Below are 20,315 nucleotides of genomic sequence, written 5' to 3' on the forward strand. Positions count from 1 at the left end.
CAAACTGGAAAACCTTGCTAGTTCAGCAGTGATTTTAACTGAATGGCTGAACAAATAGACCATTCTGTGCTTTTTTGTTTGTTTGTTTTTGTTTTTGTTTTGTTTTGTTTTGTTTTGAGACGGAGTCTGGCTCCGTCGCCCGGGCTGGAGTGCAGTGGCCGGATCTCAGCTCACTGCAAGCTCCGCCTCCCGGGTTTACGCCATTCTCCTGCCTCAGCCTCCCGAGTAGCTGGGACTACAGGCGCCCGCCACCTCGCCCGGCTAGTTTTTTGTATTTTTTAGTAGAGATGGGGTTTCACCGTGTTAGCCAGGATGGTCTCGATCTCCTGACCTCGTGATCCGCCCATCTCGGCCTCCCAAAGTGCTGGGATTACAAGCTTGAGCCACCGCGCCCGGCCTGTTTTTGTTTTTGGGACGGAGTTTTGCTCTTGTTGCCCAGGCTGGAGTGCAATGGTGTGATCTCGGCTCACCGCAACCTCCGCCTCCCAGGTTCAAGCAGTTCTCCTGCCTCAGCCTCCCTAGTAGCTGGGATTGTAGTCATGTGCCACCACGCCCAGCTAATTTTGTATTTTTAGTAGGGACGGGGTTTCTCCATGTTGGTCAGGCTGGTCTCGAACTTCCAACCTCAGGTGATCCGCCCACCTTGACCTCCCAAAGTACTGGGATTACAGGCATAAGCCACCGCGCCTGGCCATCATTCTGTACTTTTAAAACTAGCCAATTATTAGGAAATTAAACAATCTTACCATTTGAAGAGACATGTTCTTCTGTGTTGCTGGCAGCATTGTAAATTTAAAGTCATCTTGGAGGAAATTCATACTTTAAAAAATATTTTGGGCAGAGCATGGTGGCTCACACCTATAATCCTAGCACTTTGGGAGGTAGAGGAGGGTGGATCTCTTGAGCCCAAGAATTGGAGACCAGCCTGAGCAAGATGGTGAAGCCTCATCTCTACAAAAAAATTTGAAAAATTAGCCAGACGTAGTGGCACATGTCTGTAGTCCCAGCTACTTGGGAGGCTGAGGCCTGAGAATTGCTTGAGCCCAGGAGTTCGAGGCTGCCGTGAACTATCATGGGACCACTGCACTCCAGCCTGGGCAACAGAGTGAGACCCCGTCTCAAAAAAGAAAAGATTTGTTTCTTTTTTTTTTTTTGAGATGGAGTCTCGCTCTGATGCCCAGGCTGGAGTGCAGTGGCGTGATCTCGGCTCACTGCAAGCTCCACCTCCTAGGTTCATGCCATTCTCCTGCCTCAGCCTTCTGAGTAGCTGGTACTGCAGGCGCCCACCACCATGCCTGGCTAATTTTTTTGTATTTTTTAGTAGAGATGGAGTTTCACCATGTTAGCCAGGCTGGTCTTGATCTCCTGACCTCGTGATCCACCTGCCTCGGCCTCCCAAAGTGCTGGGATTACAGGCGTGAGCCACTGTACCTGGCTAAAATTTGTTTCTTATACATTCAGCAGGTATTTTCTGTGAACATGTAATTTGGGACCATTGACCTTTTTTTTGTTTTGAGATGGAGTCTCGCTCTGTTGCCAGACTGGAGTGCAGTGGCACGATCTTGGCTCACTGCAACCTCTGCCTCCCAGGTTCAAGCAATTCTCCTGCCTCAGCCTCCCAAGTAGCTGAGACTATAGGTGCATGCTGCCATGCCTGGCTAATTTTCTTTTTTTTTTGTATTTTAGTAGAGACGGGGTTTCACCATGTTGCCCAGGCTGGTCTCGAACTCCTGAGCTCAGGCAATCTGCCCGCCTCAGCCTCCCAAAGTGCTAGGATTACAGGTGTGAGCCACTGTGCCCAGCTGACCTTTTTTTTTAATTGGAGAAAATTTTTTGTGAATTGATATATATATTTTCTGATTACAAAACACAAGTATGATGGGTTTTTTTTTTTTTTTTTTTTGAGACTGAGTCTCGCTCTGTCGCCAAGGCTGGAGTGCAGTGGCGTGATCTCAGTCACTGCAAGCTCCACCTCCCGAGTTCAAGCCATCCTCCTGCCTCAGCCTCCCGAGTAGCTGGGACTATAGGCACCTGCCACCATGCCCGGCTAATTTTTTTTGTATTTTTAGTAGAGACAGGGTTTCACCGTGTTAGCCAGGATGGTCTCGATCTCCTGACCTTGTGATCCGCCTGCCTCAGCCGCCCAAAGTGCTAGGATTACAGGTGTGAGCCACCGCACCTGGCCATTTTTTTGTTTTAAAGATAAAGCATAAGGAAAATGAAATTCATGATAATTCTATCCCCTATAACATCTGTTAACATATTTCCTTATAGTCTTTTCCTATGTATCCATATTTATATATTTTTTATTCCCACCTTTATATTGAGAATTATAACCTAGATACCTTTTTTGTATATTTTAAATTAGATATTTATATTTTCCACTTTCATGTTATGAACACTCAAATTATTAAGTGATACATGAAAAATGATATCAAATTGCTATATGTCTTTCTTTTTCTAGAGTATATAAATAAATTGCTCTGTCCAGTCATTGAAAGCTGTGACTGTTTCTCTCCTAGTGGTTCTACTGTTACATTTTTTAGGAGGAGATTTTCTGTATTGGTTTGTAGAATAAGGTGTTGTTTTCCTCTTTTTTTTTTTTTTTTTTTTTTTTTTTTTTGAGGCAGAGTCTTGCTCTGTTGCCCAGGCTGGAGTACAGTGGCCGGATCTCAGCTCACTGCAAGCTCCGCCTCCCGGGTTCCCGCCATTCTCCTACCTCAGCCTCCCAAGTAGCTGGGACTACAGGCGCCCGCCACCTCGCCCGGCTAGTTTTTTGTATTTTTAGTAGAGACGGGGTTTCACTGTGTTCGCCAGGATGGTCTCAATCTCCTGACCTTGTGATCCGCCCGTCTCGGCCTCCCAAAGTGCTGGGATTACAGGCTTGAGCCACCGTGCCCGGCCGTTTTCCTCTTTTCAATGCTGGTGTCTTGTGAATGAGGATTTCGGTTGTTGACGCCTGCTTGGGTTCAGCGCTAAGCCCCCAACTACTGTACTGTCCTTGTCTTCCCAGAGCCCACAGTCAGCATGTTTCTCAGAAAAGCTGTTCTGTGTGTTCCAGCTGTCCCCCAGCGAGCAGATCACAAGGTAGTGGGCACCATCGACCAGCTTGTGAAACGTGTCATCGAAGGCAGCCTGTCTCCCAAAGAGAGAACTCTTCTCAAAGAGGACCCTGCTTACTGGTAGGTCTTTAAATGTCCACCCTGTGAATCCCTGTCATGGAGTATATGGCAAAATTTGGGTCACTCTGATGGTGTTGAGAGCAGAGGGTGAGATACTTGGGTAAGTGGTGTTCTCCAGTGAGAAGAGCATGAGGGTGGCTCAGATTTATGTGGGTTCAGCAAGTCCTAGCTCTGTTGCAGACCAGTGGTAGGCTGGCTGGGTGGTGGCATTCTCTTACCTGTGAATACAGCTCCAACTCCCTGCTTTGCTGTTTTAAGGATGCAATGAGATGTTCATGCAGAGAATACAGAGTAAGGGTAGTAAGATTAGTAATACATCATTGCAGTTGTTTGCAGTGTATTGCTAGTATTTGTTAAACTCTTTTGCTTAACTGCCTCTTTTTTTTTTGTTTTTTTGAGACGGAGTCTCGCTCTGTCACCCAGGCTGGACTGCAGTGGCCGGTTCTCAGCTCACTGCAAGCTCCGCCTCCCGAGTTTACGCCATTCTCCTGCCTCAGCCTCTTAAGTAGCTGGGACTACAGGCTCCCGCCGCCATGCCCAGCTAGTTTTTTTTTTTTTTTTTTTGTATTTTTTAGTAGAGATGAGGTTTCACCGTGTTAGCCAGGATGGTCTCAATCTCCTGACCTCGTGATCCGCCCATCTCGGCCTCCCAAAGTGCTGAGATTACAGGCTTGAGCCACCACGCCTGGCCTTAACTGCCTCTTTACATGAATAGAACAACTTTTTAAAATTACAGTTTGCATCCTAAATATAGTACTTTCTTATTAGAGAAAGTAAAGAACAGGCCAGAAAAAGAGTCCTGCTCTGTCACCCAGGCTGGGGTACAGTGGCGCAATCTTAGCTTACTGCAACCTCTGTCTCCCGCGTTCAAGCGATTCTCGTGCCTCAGCCTCCCAAGTAGCTGGGATTACAGGCGCATACCAGCACACCCAGCTAATTTTTGTATTTTTAGTAGAGACGGGGTTTCACCATGTTGGCCAGGTTGGTCTCAAACTCCTGACCTCAGATGACCCACCTGCCTTGGCTTCCCAAAGTGCTGGGATTACAGTTGTGAGCCACCATGCCAGGCCGAGACACCATTTCTTTTTTTTTTTTTTTTTTTTTAAAAAAGGAGGTGATGATCAGTGCTTTGCTTGTATTTCTGCCTACCTTTCTGGCAGTTTATCATGATATCTGGGAGTGAAACTGCTGGGTTAAAGCTCATGTTAGAGACTTTTGATTTATGTCAGTTTCTCAGCTGCAGCACTTTTTATTTTTAATTTTTTTTGGAACAGAGTCTCGCCCTGTCACCAGGCTGGAGTGCAGTCGGGCGATCTCGGCTCACTGCAACGTCTGTTTCCCGGGTTCAAGCAATTCTTGTTCCTCAGCCTCCCGAGTAACTGGGATTACAGGTGCCCGCCACCACACCCAGCTAATTTTTTGTATTTTAGTAGAGATGGGGTTTCACCATGTTGCCCAGGGTGGTCTGGAACTCCTGAACTCAGGCGATCCGCCTGCCTCGGCCTCCCAAAATGCTGGGATTACAGGCGTGAGCCACCGCGCCCAGCCTCAGCTGCAGCACTATTGACATTTGATACTGGATCATTCTGTATTAGGGTTGGAGCTGTCCTGGACATTGCAGGCTGTTTAGCAGCATCTGTGATCTCTATCCGTTTGATGTTAGCAGGACCTTCTGTCTCACTAGTAACAACCCAGAATATATCCAGACACTGCCTGGTGTCCCATGGCAGGCAGAGCTGCCTCTGGTGGAGACCATTGATGTTTATCATCAGATTACTCTTCATAGGTTATGTGTACTAATTGACCCTCTCACTACTACTCTGTAGGTGTGCTGTGCCCTCTTTTGTTTTCTGTTTTTGTTAGGGACAGGATCTCACTCTGTTGCTCAGGCTGTAGTGGAGGGGCGCTATCACAGCCCGCTGCAACCTTGACCTCCTGAGTGTGCCCTTTTTTGTAGTCAGATTGTACCCATACTGGACTTGTTATTCTTGCTGTTGTAATTACTAAAGATGCTTGAAAGGCATACATTTCCATGTTTTTGGTCCTACCCATCATGATTTACCCAGAGGAAAGTTGGAACTTACTGTGTTTTTATTTTTACAAAATTCTTGAGTTTGGATTATTTACATGTATTGAATGAGGTAGGCATGTAACTTAAAAGTTAAAAATTCCCAAATAACCTAATTGTCGCAGCATCATTTATTGAATACTTTTCATTTAATAAACACTTGTGCCTTCTCTGCAGTTGGTACTGTTCTAAGCACATTACTGATTTGAGCACTAGCTGGTTGAATCCTCATAAACAACATTGCGAAGCAGGTCTATTGCTATGCTTATTTTACAGACAAGAAACTTAGAGGCTCCAAGAGCCCTCTTGGCTTGAGGATTCACAGCTAGTAAGAGGCAAAGTTGAGATTCAAATCCAGAGTCTGTGGTCTGAACCAGTGTGCATGCTGAAGGAAGGAAGCTAGATAGCCCCAGATTGACAGATGCAAGCAGATACCAGACCCTCTTGATAAGAAGGCATCCAGACTTAGAAGGCCTAGGGGCACTTTCCAGGTGGTTGATAAGGTTATTAGGCTGGAGGAATAGGAGGCCCTGAGAGAACTGGGGGCTCATGCCTCTGCCCCATGACCCCTGCACATGGCCCAGTGGTCTCATGACCACTGATAACCAGGCGTGGCAGACAGAAGCCAGAGTCGGGGGTGTGTTTGGATAGGGGCAGGGCAGGGTACAAAATCAGAAATAAGCATCAAAGTAAGAACTGATATTTGAGGTAAAACAGTATCATGAAAGAGAATCACCAAACTCAACAAACTTCTGACACCCTAGAAGACAAGAGTTACTATGAGAAAGAGGAGGTGTAGTCTATAAATATGTATGTGTAATGAATAGTCTCAGGTAATAAGAGTATATTGTATCCATGAAACAGACACTGGTTGCTATGAAAACAGAAAACTGGTTGCTATCCAAGATCCTGTTAAGGATCTTGGAAATGAAAAACAGATTGAAATAAAAATCTCGGCCGGGCGCGGTGGCTCAAGCCTGTAATCCCAGCACTTTGGGAGGCCGAGACGGGCGGATCACGAGGTCAGGAGATCGAGACCATCCTGGCGAACACGGTGAAACCCCGTCTCTACTAAAAAATACAAAAAAACTAGCCGGGCGAGGTGGCGGGCGCCTGTAGTCCCAGCTACTCGGGAGGCTGAGGCAGGAGAATGGCGTAAACCCGGGAGGCAGAGCTTGCAGTGAGCTGAGATCCGGCCACTGCACTCCAGCCTGGGCGTCAGAGCGAGACTCCTTCTCAAAAAAAAAAAAAAAAAAAAAAAGAAATAAAAATCTCAGCGGTTGGCTGATAGAATATGATAGAATAGATCCTGAAGGAGGACAGATTTAGGAGTTGTTCCCAGAGACTTTATCATCCAAAAACTCCTTCACAAGGAATTACCTGGCCAGGTGCAGTGGCTCACGCCTGTAATCCCAACACTTTGGGAGACTGAGGGGGACAGATCACCTGAGGTTGGGAGTTTGAGACCAGCCTGGCCAACATGGTAAAACCCTGTCTCTACTAAAGATGCAAAAAATTAGCCGGACATGGTGGCAGGCGCCTGTAATCCCAGCTACTTGGGAGACTGAGGCACGAGAATCGCTTGAACCCGGGAGGCAGAGGTTGCAGTGAGCCAAGATCACACCACTGCACTCCAGCCTGGGTACAACAGAGCAAGACTCTGTCTCAAAAAAAAGAAGAAGGAATTATCAAGATGCTATAAGAGGAAAGAGTGTGATACAAAAGCACAGCAATAAGTAAAGAAACTGCTAAACTTAGGTTCCTGGTGTGCATGTTTGAATTCTTAAGTCAAAATGCTCCTTGTATGTTGTATTTAACAAAACAGTTGAATGCATAATGAAAAGCCAAATGTTTCTGCTGTGACCTGTTCCCATGTTCCAGTCCTTGAAGGCAGTCACTTAGTCACTTAGTTCTTCAAACTACTTCTCACGGTGACCTCTGTATCTTCTTTTTTTTTTTTCTGGAGACAGAGTCTCTGTAGCCCAGGCTGGAGTGCAGTGGCATGATCCCTGCAAGCTCTGCCTCCCAGGTTCACGCCATTCTTCTGCCTCAGCCTCCTGAGTAGCTGGGACTACAGGTGCCCGCCACCATGCCCGGCTAATTTTTTTGTATTTCTAGTAGAGACAAGTTTTCACCATGTTAGCCAGGATGGTCTCGATCTCCTGACCTCATGATCTGCCCACCTCGGCCTCCCAAAGTGCTGGGATTACAGGCGTGAGCCACCGCACCTGGCCTACCTCTGTATCTCTTAATAAGCCTATGCTGCTTTTTCCTTACTGAACAGTTTTATGCATGACCGTTGACATTCTATGAAGATATGTGTGGATTAATAAGTTTGTTTTTTGTTTGTTTTTAAGAGACGAGATCTCACTCTATTGCCCAGGCTGGAGCACAGTGGCATGATCATACCTCACTGCAGCCTCAACCTGGGCTCGCAAAATCCCCCTGCCTCAGCCTTCCAAGTAGCTGGGACTACAGGAGCACACCACCACATTCAGCTATTTTTTACATATATATATATGTGTGTGTGTGTGTGTGTGTGTGTGTATATATTTATATGTGTGTGTATATATATATATATATTTTTTTTTTTTTTAAGAAATGGGTTCTTGCTATGTTGTCCAGGCTGGTGTTTAACTCCTGGGCTCAAGCGATCCCCCAGAGCACTGGGGTTATAGGCATGAGCCATCACGCTCAGCCTTAAAAATTATTTTTTTTAGTTAGCAAGTGAAAAAGACCTCTAGGAGGCAAATATAAGAATGGCTTCTTATCTCCACCCTCTGAGGACCAGCAGAGATTTGAGACCTTCCACCCTCACACCCTACAAGCATGATTTGTTCCCATTGGAGCCTTGTGAACAGAACTGGCCATTGCCTCTTTGCTGAGGTGACCTGCCTCATGTCGTACACTAAAGATGTCAGAAGAGCCAGGCGCGGCTGCTCACACCTGTAATCCCACTACTTTGGGAAGCAGAGGCGGGTGGGCCCCATGAGGTCAGGAGTTCGAGACCAGCCTGGCCAACATGATGAAACCCTATCTCTACTAAAAATATAAAAATTAGCCGGGCATACTGGTGGCTGCCTATAATCCCAGCTATTCAGGAGGCTGAGGCAGGAGAATCACTTGAACCCAGGAGGCAGAGGTTGCAGTAAGATGAGATCGTGCCACTGCACTCCAGCCTGGGCAACAATAGCAAAACACTGTCTCAAATCAATCAATGAATCAATCAGAAGTATAGACAGACACATCCACTATGGCTTTGCTTCCTTGTTTGGAACACCAAGGGGCAGGCTTCCATCCTTTCCTATGAGAGAGTGCAAAGCATCAAGCCTAGAAAATGATCACAACAGTGCAGGATATAAAGCTGAAGGAATATGTCATACTTTGTTTTCTCTCATCTTCTAAATTGTCCCCTGGGAGTGGGGCAGCCCTGACCATGCGCTCCAGGGAGAGCCCACTAGGTCCTACATGTTCACACACTCAGGAAAACAAGTGGCTAAGAATCCCTCTGGTCTAGCCTCAGCAGGATTGTCCAAGCACCCCAAAGTTAACAAAAAATCTAAATAATTGATGTTTGGGGTGAAATAAAAGAAACTAAAATCCTAGATAATCTAAATATGTGAGGCACAAGGAGAAGGAGGGAGGTAGGTGTACAGGCCTTTGTCTTTTTTGACATGAGGGTAGAGCTAAAGGGTAATTCTACATATTGATACAAAATAAGAGTTTAGGTATGTGTGTTGATTAACCATTAAAGGAACAGATGTGGGGTCTATAACTTCATACTACTCTAGAGGGAAAGAAGCAAAAACACAGGAATTGGAAAACAGAGAAGGGAAATTGCATAGCAGGTGAATGCTACCAAAAAGAACGGAGGTAGAGAATTGTTCAGGCAAAAAAGATTTTAAGGAGAACAGCACTAGAAGGAGCAAAAGAAGTTCCTGATAAAAGGGGAAGTCATCATGAACATATAGATTGTGAATCACATTGCCTGCACTACGTAGCTTTGAGCTATGTAAGTAAACAACCTTTAGAAATCATTTAAGTCCAGAGCTGGGCGCGGTGGCTTATGACTGTAATCTCAGCACTTTGGGAGGCCGAGGTGAGCAGATCACCTTAGATCAGGAGTTCAAGACCAGCCTGGCCAACATGGTGAAACCCCGTCTCTAAAATTAATACAAAAATTAGCTGGGCGTGGTGGCGGGTGCCTGTAACCTCAGCTACTTAGGAGGCTGAGGCTGGAGAATCGCTTGAATCCAGGAGGCAGAGGTTGCAGTGATCCGAGATTGCGCCACTGCACTCCAGCCTGAGTGACAGAGCAAGACTCTGTGTCAAAAAAAAAAAAAAAAAAAAAAAAATCATTTAAGTCCAAAACCATGATAAGAGGAACTGGATGAATCCAAAACCATGGTAGGAGACATGAATGTTTCTCTGAAATGGGTAGATGATGTAATCCAAATAAGGTTGTGGAAGATTTTATAACAGCAAATGAGCATAAACAGAGACAGTCTGCTAGTATTTGTTGAGCGGTTTTCATATCACTTGCCTCATAGTGAAAAGCTTATAACGCAGGCCTCACAGCTATATGATGAAGTAGCTACTGCTTATCATCTTCCCTGTCTTACAGATGGAGAAACTGAGGCACAGAAAGGTTCCCAGCTAATGAGTGGCTATGCTGAGATTTGAAGCCAGCAGACTGGCTTGTTGAGTGTTCTGTGTTCTTGATGTTATGTTCCACTGGAACTGGGGAGATGCATTTGTGACTGACGTCCTCGGACTGCACTTGGCATCAGAACCATCCAGGAACAAGGAAAGCCATCAGAGCCATGAGTGACTGGGGCAGTCAGGTTACCTGGCCTTGATTCTGCGCTCTGCCCTTGATGAGGAGTTGCCTTGCTGGGGCTGTGTTTGACTTGAGAACCAGAGCGCCCATGTTGGTCAGCATTATCTTAATTGAGCACTATTGCTTGTTAGGGCATGATCTTGCAAGATGCCACCGTTAGCCCAACAGAGTGCCAGGGCAGCAGTGGAGCCGGTCCTCAGTCTGTCTTCTGAGGTCCAGACAGACCTCAACTGACTAACAGTGTCAGCAGGAGCTTGTGTATGGAGCTGTCTGCCAGGGACATGCCACATCACACAGTGCTGCCAACACCTTGCTTCTAGTTGGCTTGTCACTAGTAATCTGGAACCTCATCTAATAACTAATATGTCGCTACTTAATATCAAACAATCTGAAAGCCACCTGAAATACTGCCATACTTACTAAGCAATATTCTTCTTTAATACAAACTGAAATCAAATATTCACAAAAGTCTGTTATGTTTTTTGTGGGGTGGTTATTTATTTATTTATTTAAAGAGATGGGGTTTTGCCCACACTGATCTTGAACTCCTGGGCTCAAGCAACCCACCTGCCGCCACCTTCCAAAGTGCTGGGATTACAGGCGTAAGCCACCACGCCCAACTTAAAAGTTTGTTATGTATGAAATCACAGAGAAAAATCACAGCACACCCAGGAAACTCACATGGGCCACATTATGCCAATACAGCAAACTAGAAACCAGCAGCAACCAAAATAAAACACGTTTCTGAATAACTTTTGAGTGAAGGGTAATCAGAACTGAAATTAGAAGCAATTTAGAAGGAAGTGGCAAGAAAAACATTATACACCAGATGCGGTTATAAAAATACTTAAGAGAAAGAGTGACTTCAGGTGAATTTATTAGAAATAAAGAGTAGGCCAGGTGCAGTGGCTCACACCTGTAATCCCAGCACTTTGGGAGGCTTAGGCATGTGGCTACCTTGAGTCCAAGAGTCTGAGATCAGCCTAGGCAACGTGGTGAAATGTCCTCTCAACCAAAAATACAAAAATTAGCCAGGCGTGGTGGTGCATACCTGTAGTCCCATCTACTGGGGAGGCTGAGGTGGGAGGATCACCTGAACCCAGGAGGTCAAGGCTACAGTGAGCTGTAATCAACTCATGAAGCTAGAAGGAATATGATGAAAAAAGTAAAGACACTAGAAGGAGAAGGATTTTTTTTTTTTTTTTTTAAAGACAGGGTCTTGCTCTGTTACCCAGACTAGAGTACAGTGGCACAGTCATAGCTCACCACAGCCTCGACTTCCTGGGCTCAAGTGATCCTCCCATCTTAGCCTCCAGAGTAGCTGGGACTATAGGCGTGCACCACCACCCTGGCTAATTTTTTTATTTTGTGGAGATGTGATCTTGTTTTGTTGCCCAGCTGGTCTTGAACTCCTGGGCTCAAGCGATCCTCCCGCCTCAACCTCTTGAAGTGCTGGGATTACAGGTGTGAGCCATCACACCCAGTTGAATATTTTTCTGTGTTAGTACGTGTAGCTCAACCTTCTCTTTTTTTTTTTTTAAATAAATTTTTTTTTTTTTTTTTATTATACTTTAAGTTCTAGGGTACATGTGCATGACGTTTATATCATGTATAACTCCCCAATGCAATCCCTCCCTCCTCCCCCCTCCCCATGATAGGCCCCAGTGTGTGATGTTCCCCTTCCCGAGTCCAAGTGATCTCATTGTTCAGTTCCCACCTATGAGTGAGAACATGCGGTGTTTGGTTTTCTGTTCTTGTGATAGTTGGCTAAGAATGATGGTTTCCAGCTGCATCCATGTCCCTACAAAGGATGCAAATTCATCCTTTTTTATGGCTGCATAGTATTCCATGGTGTATATGTGCCACATTTTCTTAATCCAGTCTGTCACAGATGGACATTTGGGTTGATTCCAAGTCTTTGCTATTGTGAATAGTGCCGCAATAAACATACGTGTGCATGTGTCTTTGTAGTAGAGTAATTTATAATCCTTTGGGTATATACCCAGTAGTGGGATGGCTGGGTCATATGGTACATCTAGTTCTAGATCCTTGAGGAATCGCCATACTGTTTTCCATAATGGTTGAACTAGTTTACAATCCCACCAACAGTGTAAAAGTGTTCCTATTTCTCCACATCCTCTCCAACACCTGTTGTTTCCTGACTTCTTAATGATTGCCATTCTAACTGGTGTGAGATGGTATCTCATTGTGGTTTTGATTTGCATTTCTCTGATGGCGAGTGATGATGAGCATTTTTTCATGTGTCTGTTGGCTGTATGGATGTCTTCTTTGAGAAATGTCTGTTCATATCCTTTCCCCACTTTTTGATGGGGTTGTTTGTTTTTTCTTGTATATTTGTTTGAGTTCTTTGTAGATTCTGGATATTAGCCCTTTGTCAGATGAGTAGGTTGCAAAAATTTTTTCCCATTCTGTAGGTTGCCTGTTCACTCTGATGGTAGTTTCTTTAGCTGTGCAAAAGCTCTTTAGTTTAATTAGATCCCATGTGTCAATTTTTGCTTTTGCTGCCGTTGCTTTTGGTGTTTTAGACATGAAGTCCTTGCCCATGCCTATGTCCTGAAAAAAATATGGAACGCTTCACGAATTTGCGTGTCATCCTTGCGCAGGGGCCATGCTAATCTTCTCTGTATCGTTCCAATTTTAGTATATGTGCTGCCGAAGCGAGCACAACCTTCTCTTTTCTGTACTGTTCTCATCATGATGACTGGGTCATAAGATTTCACACCTGGGGCACAGGCTCCTTGGTTAATGTTCTCTTGTGGGTCACATCACACTTGCCTTGATGCAGTCAAAAGCTCATTGAGCTCTCATCCTGGCTGGGCCATTTAAAAGGTGTCAGTTCTGCCTGCCAGGGTGCTGTGGCTCCAAGGTGACTGGTTTGTGTTTCCAGGCCATAATGAGCTGTGAGCTCCCTCATGGCTGCTGCTGATGGAAATCAAGGAGGAACTCAGTTCAAACTCCCGATTGCCCTGCGGTCACTCTTAGCAGGGCAGCTGTCTTCGGCTTTGCTCTGGGTTCTCAGTAGAGCCAGGCAGAGCCTCTGAGACAGCAGAGGACAGTCAGAAGTTGGCTACTTAGAAAGAGTTTGTGTTTGCAGGAACAATTTGGGACCTGGTGTTGTTTTCATAAATGTCCTGTTATGCCTGTTTTGTTATGTAGGTTTTTGTCTGATGAAAATAGTCTGGAGTATAAATATTACAAGCTGAAGTTGGCAGAAATGCAGCGGATAAGCCAGAATTTGCGAGGAGCCGACCAGAAGCCGACCTCGGCAGAGTGTGCGGTGCGGGCCATGCTGTATGCCCGGGCTGTCCGTAACCTCAAGAAGAAACTGCTTCCGTGGCAGCGGCGGGGGCTCCTCCGTGCTCAAGGGCTCCGGGGCTGGAAGGCAAGGAGAGCGACCACTGGGACCCAGACCCTCCTATCCTCAGGCACCAGGCTGAAACACCATGGCCGGCAGACTCCAGGCCTCTCACAGGCAAAACCATCCCTGCCAGACAGAAATGATGCTGCCAACAAGGACTGCCTGCCAGACCCAGTTGGACCCTCTCCTCAGGACCCCAGCTCAGAAGCCTCAGGTCCATCCCCCAAGCCAGCAGGAGTGGACATCTCTGAAGCACCTCAGACCTCTTCTCCCTGCCCATCTGCTGACAGTGGGTGCTCACTCCTGTCTCCCTCCTCTGGGCCCCAGTCCCTACTCTCCCATCTCCAAGGTCTCTCTAGAATTCGGGGGCGGGGGGAGTTGCAATCTAGGCAAGGCAGTTGATAAAAGCCCTAGGGACCTGGCCAAGACAAGTGCATGTGTTAGCGCTTTCTCTCTTACTTTCTCGAGAGAGCTGCATGCAAGTCTTGCAGCTCCCTCCTCCTCTTCTGAGAGTGGAGCTGGCACGAGGTGCTGCCCCATGCCTCTGTGCTCCCTGACAGGGTTCTGCTGCTGGGGCCGTGGGCAGTGCATTACGTGAACTTGGGATCCCGTGTCCTGCTATATCCTGGCCTCTCTTGCTAGTCCTCAGGGCTGCCTTGTTCTCTCATTCTGCCTCCTCATCCCCAGGGTCTCCACAGTTCCTGTTCTTGGGGTTGCACTGATTCCTCTGAATCGACTAACTTCACCCCTTCTGTTTCTTCTGTCACCTTAGCTGTTTCCTTCTCTCTGTACCACAGGCCTGCTCTCTGGCCAGTGCTTCCTACTCAGCACTAAGTGGGAAGGAGAGGACAAAAAAGTGTCCACAACGGCTGCATTCTCTAGGTGTTGCTGTGTCATGAACCATTCCAAACTGTGGCTTAAAACAGGAGGCATCAGCCGGGCATGGTGGCTCACTTGTAATCCCAGCACTTTGGGAGGTCAAGGCGGGCGGATTGCCTGAGCTCAGGAGTTCACAACCAGCCTGGGCAACATGGTGAAACCCCATCTCTACTAAAAATACAAAAAATTAGCCAGGCGTAGTGGTGCGTGCCTGTAGTCCCAGCTACTCAGGAGGCTGAGGCAGGAGAATCACTTGAACCCAGGAGGCGGAGGTTGCAGTGAGCCAAGATCTCGCCACTGCACTCCAGCCTGGGCTACAGAGCAAGACTCCGTCTCAAAAAAAAAAAAAAAATCCCGGAGGCATCCGGTATTGTGAATTTGCCAGTGGCTGGGTCGTCTGCTGAGCTAGCCCACACATGTATCTGCGATCAGCGGCAGGTGTCCAGGCTGTCAGCTGAGATGATGGTATGGCTGGGCCACACGCCTGTCATCCCCCCAGCAGCCAGCCCATGTTTGTTCACCTGGCAATTGGGGTTGGGGCTCCAGGAGAGACAGCAGAAGTACTCGAGTCCTCCAAGGCCTAGGCTTGGAACTGGCAACAGGCTTTTCCACCACATGCTATAGCCGATTTGAGTCCCAGGACCAGCCCTGATTCGAGGGGGCGATACACAGAGTTCACTTGGTGACAAGGAGTCTGCATGTGGCGAAGGGCAAGGCTACAGGGAGGGGACACGCAGGCCATCTTTATAATCAGCCTCCACAACCTTGCAGTGTTTACACGGGGAGCAGCAGCTCAGGAGTCATGCCTGACAGGTGCTTTATGTTTTGTAGTTGACATGAAGACAATGGAGACTGCAGAGAAACTGGCTAGATTTGTTGCTCAGGTGGGACCAGAGATCGAACAATTCAGCATAGAAAACAGCACCGATAACCCTGACCTGTGGTACGTACCCCCCGGGTCTCATCACACCTTTTTCTTTTTCAAAGAGAGAAAGTCTAAGGATGTTGCTCAGGCTGGATTCAAATTCCTGGGCTCAAGTGATCCTCCTGTTTCAGCCTCCGGAGTAGCTGGGACCACAGGTGTGCTCCACTGCAACTGGCCATTACACCCTTTAGATTTGAGTGTGTTCATGCCACAAACATGTCCTGAGCCAGCCCACAGCCTGGGCAATGCATCCCTACCATGGGGGTTACACCAGGAGTAAGTCATGGCTTCACTTCAGCTGAGCCAGGGGCTTGAGGGAAAAAGATCTGTTCTAATCACCTGAGTTCAGGAGTTCGAGAGCAGCCTGACCAACATGCTAAAACCCCATCTCTACTAAAATACAAAAATTAGCCGGACATGGTGGCAAGCACCTGTAATCCCAGCTGCTCAGGAAGCTGAGGCATGAGAATTGCTTAAACCCAGGAGGCAGAGGTTTCAGTGAGCTGAGATTGAGCCACTGCACTCCATCCTGGGCAACAGAGCGAGACTTCATCTCAAAAAAAAAAAAAAAAAAAAAGGCCAGGCGCAGTGTCTCATGTTTGTAATCCCAGCACTTTGGGAGACTGAGGTGGATGGATCATGAGGTCAGGCATTCAAGACCAGCCTTGCCAACATAGTGAAACCCCGTCTCTATACTAAAAATAAAAAAAATTAGTCTGGCATAGTGGCGGGTGCCTGTAATTCCAGCTACTCGGGAGGCTGAGGCAGGAGAATTGCTTGAACCTGGGAGACGGAGGTTGCAGTGAACCAAGATCACACCATTGCACTCCAACTTGGGCAACAAGAGTGAAACTCCATCTCAAAAAAAAAAAAAATCTGTTCTAGGGGACCTACCCTTCTGGGGCATCAGGAAAAGCCTCCCCAGAGTGACATTTAATCTGCATCCAAAGGCTAAATACGAGTTGGCCAGGGGAGGGGAGAGAGGTGAGGATTTGCTGCTCACTGCATGATAGTAGTGATAGTCGGCCCTTGCCCAGGTCTGGACAGGAGGCACTTCTACATGGGAATAACATGGCGTGCTCATGCTGGGAGCAGGTACCTTTGCCCTCTCCATTCCTCGGATAGATGGAGCTCTGCTCAAAAGCACATAGCCCGTAGGCAAGAAAACCTGGGCTAGAAGCCAGCACTGCCCCTGGGGTTTTTCCCTGGGGTGATGTGAGACGCCCCCTCCAGAGAAAGGCTACCAGTGGGAGGCACCCATCTTCCATTACTGAGCCAGGACCCTACTGAGGGGGCTCTCAGCTCCTCGTGCTGGTCCCAGCTTGTTGGACAGTCATGTCTTCGTCCAATTAAAAGTACAGTTGAAAACGTGCATTTCTCAGCGCATTTATGGAATTCAGTGGTGATGGAACATACTCTTTCAACTTGTTTGGGACCTGATTGCACGAGCCAAGCCCTATTCCCCTCCGCAGCCTTGGCTTATGACTGGGTCCTGCACTGAGGTACCACCCGTCTTGTGGGGCACCAACCACCTACAGACGGGAGGCCTGACCAGGCTTACAGTCAGGTTCTGCCTTTTACAGACAGTGGTGGCCTTGGGGAGCTGCTGGGCCCTGTAGACCTCGGGGTCAGGCCTATCCACTGTGTGTGTGAGATTTCCCCTGGCAGGGTTGGATAAGGGAGGACAGCTAAGTGCAGGGCAGCTGGGGTTATCCCATCAGTCCTTTTTTCTTTTTCTTTTTCTTTTTTTTTCAATGAAAAGTACAGTTTAAAGGAGAATTTTGCATTAGCCTGGGTACTTGGGCTGTTGGGTTTTGGGTGATTCCTCCCCATCTGTGACAGCCTTTTCTGAGCAGTGTCCTTCAGAGTACTCTGTCCTGTCCTTCCCTGGAGGGAGAGCCCTGGATCCTGACCACGATACTGGGCAGGGTGTTGGACGCTATCCAGCCATGTTTGTAAATGGGCCAAGATGACTTTGTGTTTCTTTTGCCTTTAGAAAAATTTTAATTCTAATGTGCTCAAGCTCATTGAGTTAATGCATTTTGTGGGTGTGGTTATGTTATAAAGATGTCATACAATCTTATTTATTTATTTATTTATTTTTGAGATGGAATTTTACTCTGTTGCCCAGGCTGGAATGCAGTAGCGTGATCTCGGCTCACTGCAAGCTCCGCCTCTCGGGTTCAAGCGATTCTTCTGCCTCAGACTCCCAAGTAGCTGGGATTACAGGTGTCACCCAGCTAATTTTTGTAGTTTTAGTAGAGATGGGGTTTCACCATGTTGGCCAGGCTAGTCTTCAACTCCTGACCTCAGGTGATCCTCCTGCCTCAGCCTCCCAAAATGTGCCGGGAGGCATGAGCCACCATGCCTGGCCCAGATTCGTTTCTGCTGATACTTAGGGGTGTGTGTGTGTGTGTGTGTGTGTGTGTGTGTGAGCCTGGTATAGTGGCATTTGCCTGTGGTCCCACCTACTTGGATGCGTGATGTAGGAAGATTTCTTGAAACCAGGAGTTTGAGGCTGCAGTGAGCTGTTATCACACTAGAGCTGTTACCACTGCACTCTAGCCTGGACAACAGAGTGAGACTCCATCTCTAAAAATGTATAATAATAAATAATTATAAAGCTGTCCAGCTTTTCCAATACCATTCTTTGAAAGACCACTCCTTTTTCGCAGTAGTTTGAGAGCCTACCTTAATCAAATGCTGGGTTTCTGGTCTTTCTATTCTGTTCCTTTGGTCTGTCTTATGGACTACTATGCTGTTTAACTCTAGAGGCTTTGGGGCATTTTGTAGTGTTTGGTGGGGCTGGAACCCCTTATGAGTCTTGTTTGGAGTTTTCCCAGATACTTTTACATATTATTTTTCTTTATGAACTTTAGAACCATCTTGTCCTGATTCAGAACAGAGTTTTATTGGGATATATTAATATGCTAATTGGGGAGACTTGGCACATTTATGAGGTTGAGTTGCCTTATGAGGGCCATTTTTCCTTTGGTCCAAGTGGACTTTGGTACTTTCAGGAGTGTTTTAAGTTTCTCATACCAGCCACAGCTTCATAGCTGTGGTTACAAGTCAAAGTGGCCACCAGACCCCTGAGGCACAGAGAGGCCTCATCTCTACGCCCACATAGCTGGACTGCAGGCCCCAAGTGGGAAGTGCTAGGGGTGAGGAGTCTTCTCTGGGGGCACCTTACAGCTCCATGGTGTGTACATGTTCCAGCAGTAACTGTGCAGCGCCTCCTGGCGTCTCTCCATGCTTCTCATATCTGGGAGGAACCAGAGTCAAAATGGGCACGTGGAGGCCCAGAGAGGCCAGTGATGTAACCAGAAAGGGTGAGATGGGTCTCAGGCCAGATTTCTATTCCAGCATTTTCCCAGGCCCTGCATACCTTATTCATCCGCCTCTCTCCCCTGGAAAGTAGTTATGCTCCTTGAATTCTAGCTCCTTATTAAGTTACTAGTACTCTTCACATTTTCTGTCATTGAGAGGCTGCACCATCAAGCTATAGCTGCGTAGAGAGCGGTCAGGTAATTCTTTCCCTTATCCCACCTCCACCTTCCTTGGATCAATCCCAGCATTTCAGCAAATAAAAATGTTGAGAGATTCCATCTGGTAACCTAAGGTATTTCCTCTGTGCCCCAGGTTTCTACATGACCAAAATAGTTCTGCTTTCAAATTCTATCGAAAGAAAGTGTTTGAACTATGTCCATCAATTTGTTTCACATCATCTCCGCACAACCTTCACACTGGTGGTGGTGACACTGCGGGTTCTCAGGAGAGCCCCGTGGACCTCATGGAAGGGGAAGGAGAGTGTGAAGATGAGCCCCCTCCGCGGGAGGCTGAGCTGGAGAGCCCAGAGGTGATGCCTGAGGAGGAGGATGAGGACGATGAGGATGGTGGAGAGGAGGCCCCTGCTCCCGGAGGGGCGGGCAAGTCTGAGGGCAGCACCCCTGCCGATGGCCTTCCCAGTGAGGCTGCTGAGGATGACCTGGCTGGAACACCTGCCCTGTCACAGGCCACCTCAGGTACCTGCTTCCCCCGGAAGAGGATCAGCAGCAAGTCGTTGAAGGTTGGCATGATTCCAGCTCCCAAGAGAGTGTGTCTCATCCAGGAGCCAAAAGGTGAGTGCCCGCCTGTCAGCACAGCTGCCTCCAGCACAGTTCTTGGTTGGTGGGCTGTGAGAGTTAGAAGAGACAGTTGGAGACATTTTAATCCTAAAGAGTTTTGTGCACCACTCCAAAATGTGAACCGACACTCATGTTTCCCGGTGATCTGAAGGCATTGCTCTAAAGACATGTTTCCTTGCTGCCCTGTGGCTTCTGGCACTCTGCTTGCTGCTGGGCATTTCCCTGATTGCCTGGATTCAGGTCGGGGCTTCCCCACCTGTGGAGGGGTGGGCCTGGGTCATCTCAGCTGTTTTCCTGCCTGTGACTTGGTCAGCTGGGGACCCTTCTGAGCCCCTGGAAGGCCCAGGGTGCTGATAAGCTGCTTCATGTCGTGACAGTGAGATGGGAACAGAGCAAGGGTGGTCCCAGGCAGTGGTCAGTGGGACCTGCCTTGGCCATGGGAGGCCATCTCCTGCTCTCCTGTGGGGAGGTTCCGGGTTCTTGAGGTATAATTTACCAGCAGTGAAACACACCCTTTTCAGGTGGACCATTTGAGTTTTGTTGACTGTGCAGAGGCGAGACCCCACCAATATAGCAGAGCTGAAGCCTGTTCCCAGAACAGGTCTCTTGCCCCATTGCAGTCCTCTGCCCCATTCAGCCCCAGCAACCACTGACTGTTTTCCGAGACCCAGGTATTCTACCTTTCCTAGTCTGTCAGTACATGGAATTGCGTCGCATGTGGCCTTTTGATGGGCAGGCTGTGGCCCAGATGACTCCTGTGCCCCCCGTGCCCTCCAAGCTATCTCCCCACAGTCAGACCTGGACCGTGCTTTCACATGGGACTTCTGCTGCAAAACCTGTGTGTGAAGTTGTAGTGAATGGTGCCCCGTTGTGGGACTGTGTTAAACAGTCACCTTTGTGTTCTACATCATTCAG

The 20,315-nt window shown here is 47.6% G+C and overlaps 1 protein-coding gene and 1 non-coding gene across 13 annotated transcripts in view; one reads left to right on the top strand and one right to left on the bottom strand.

Moving 5' to 3' along the window:
* SUGP2 (SURP and G-patch domain containing 2) overlaps window positions 1-20,315 on the top strand; it is a 45,947-nt gene that overhangs the window by 12,810 nt on the left and 12,822 nt on the right. For 6 of the 12 annotated variants that reach the window (XR_004433725.1, XM_033196700.1, XM_033196702.1 and 3 more), the window contains exons 4-7: window positions 3,062-3,182; window positions 13,268-13,758; window positions 15,180-15,291; window positions 18,916-19,394. Coding sequence is in view for 8 of the 12 variants with exons in the window: in XM_033196700.1 (XP_033052591.1) it covers window positions 3,062-3,182; window positions 13,268-13,758; window positions 15,180-15,291; window positions 18,916-19,394 (1,203 nt within the window). In the remaining 4 variants the exon portion in view is untranslated. Of the gene's footprint in view, window positions 1-3,013; window positions 3,183-13,267; window positions 13,759-15,179; window positions 15,292-18,915; window positions 19,395-20,315 lie in introns of all 12 variants that reach the window. The other 6 variants (XR_004433724.1, XR_004433722.1, XR_004433723.1 and 3 more) reach the window with 1 other exon arrangement.
* LOC117076931 lies at window positions 12,670-12,776 on the bottom strand. Its single transcript, XR_004434544.1, has one exon. It is a non-coding gene; the product is annotated as a U6 spliceosomal RNA (small nuclear RNA).

The sequence above is a fragment of the Trachypithecus francoisi genome, unplaced genomic scaffold (assembly GCF_009764315.1).
Source record: "Trachypithecus francoisi isolate TF-2019V2 unplaced genomic scaffold, Tfra_2.0 Lachesis_group5, whole genome shotgun sequence".
In the NCBI taxonomy this organism is placed as follows: Eukaryota; Metazoa; Chordata; class Mammalia; order Primates; family Cercopithecidae; genus Trachypithecus; species Trachypithecus francoisi.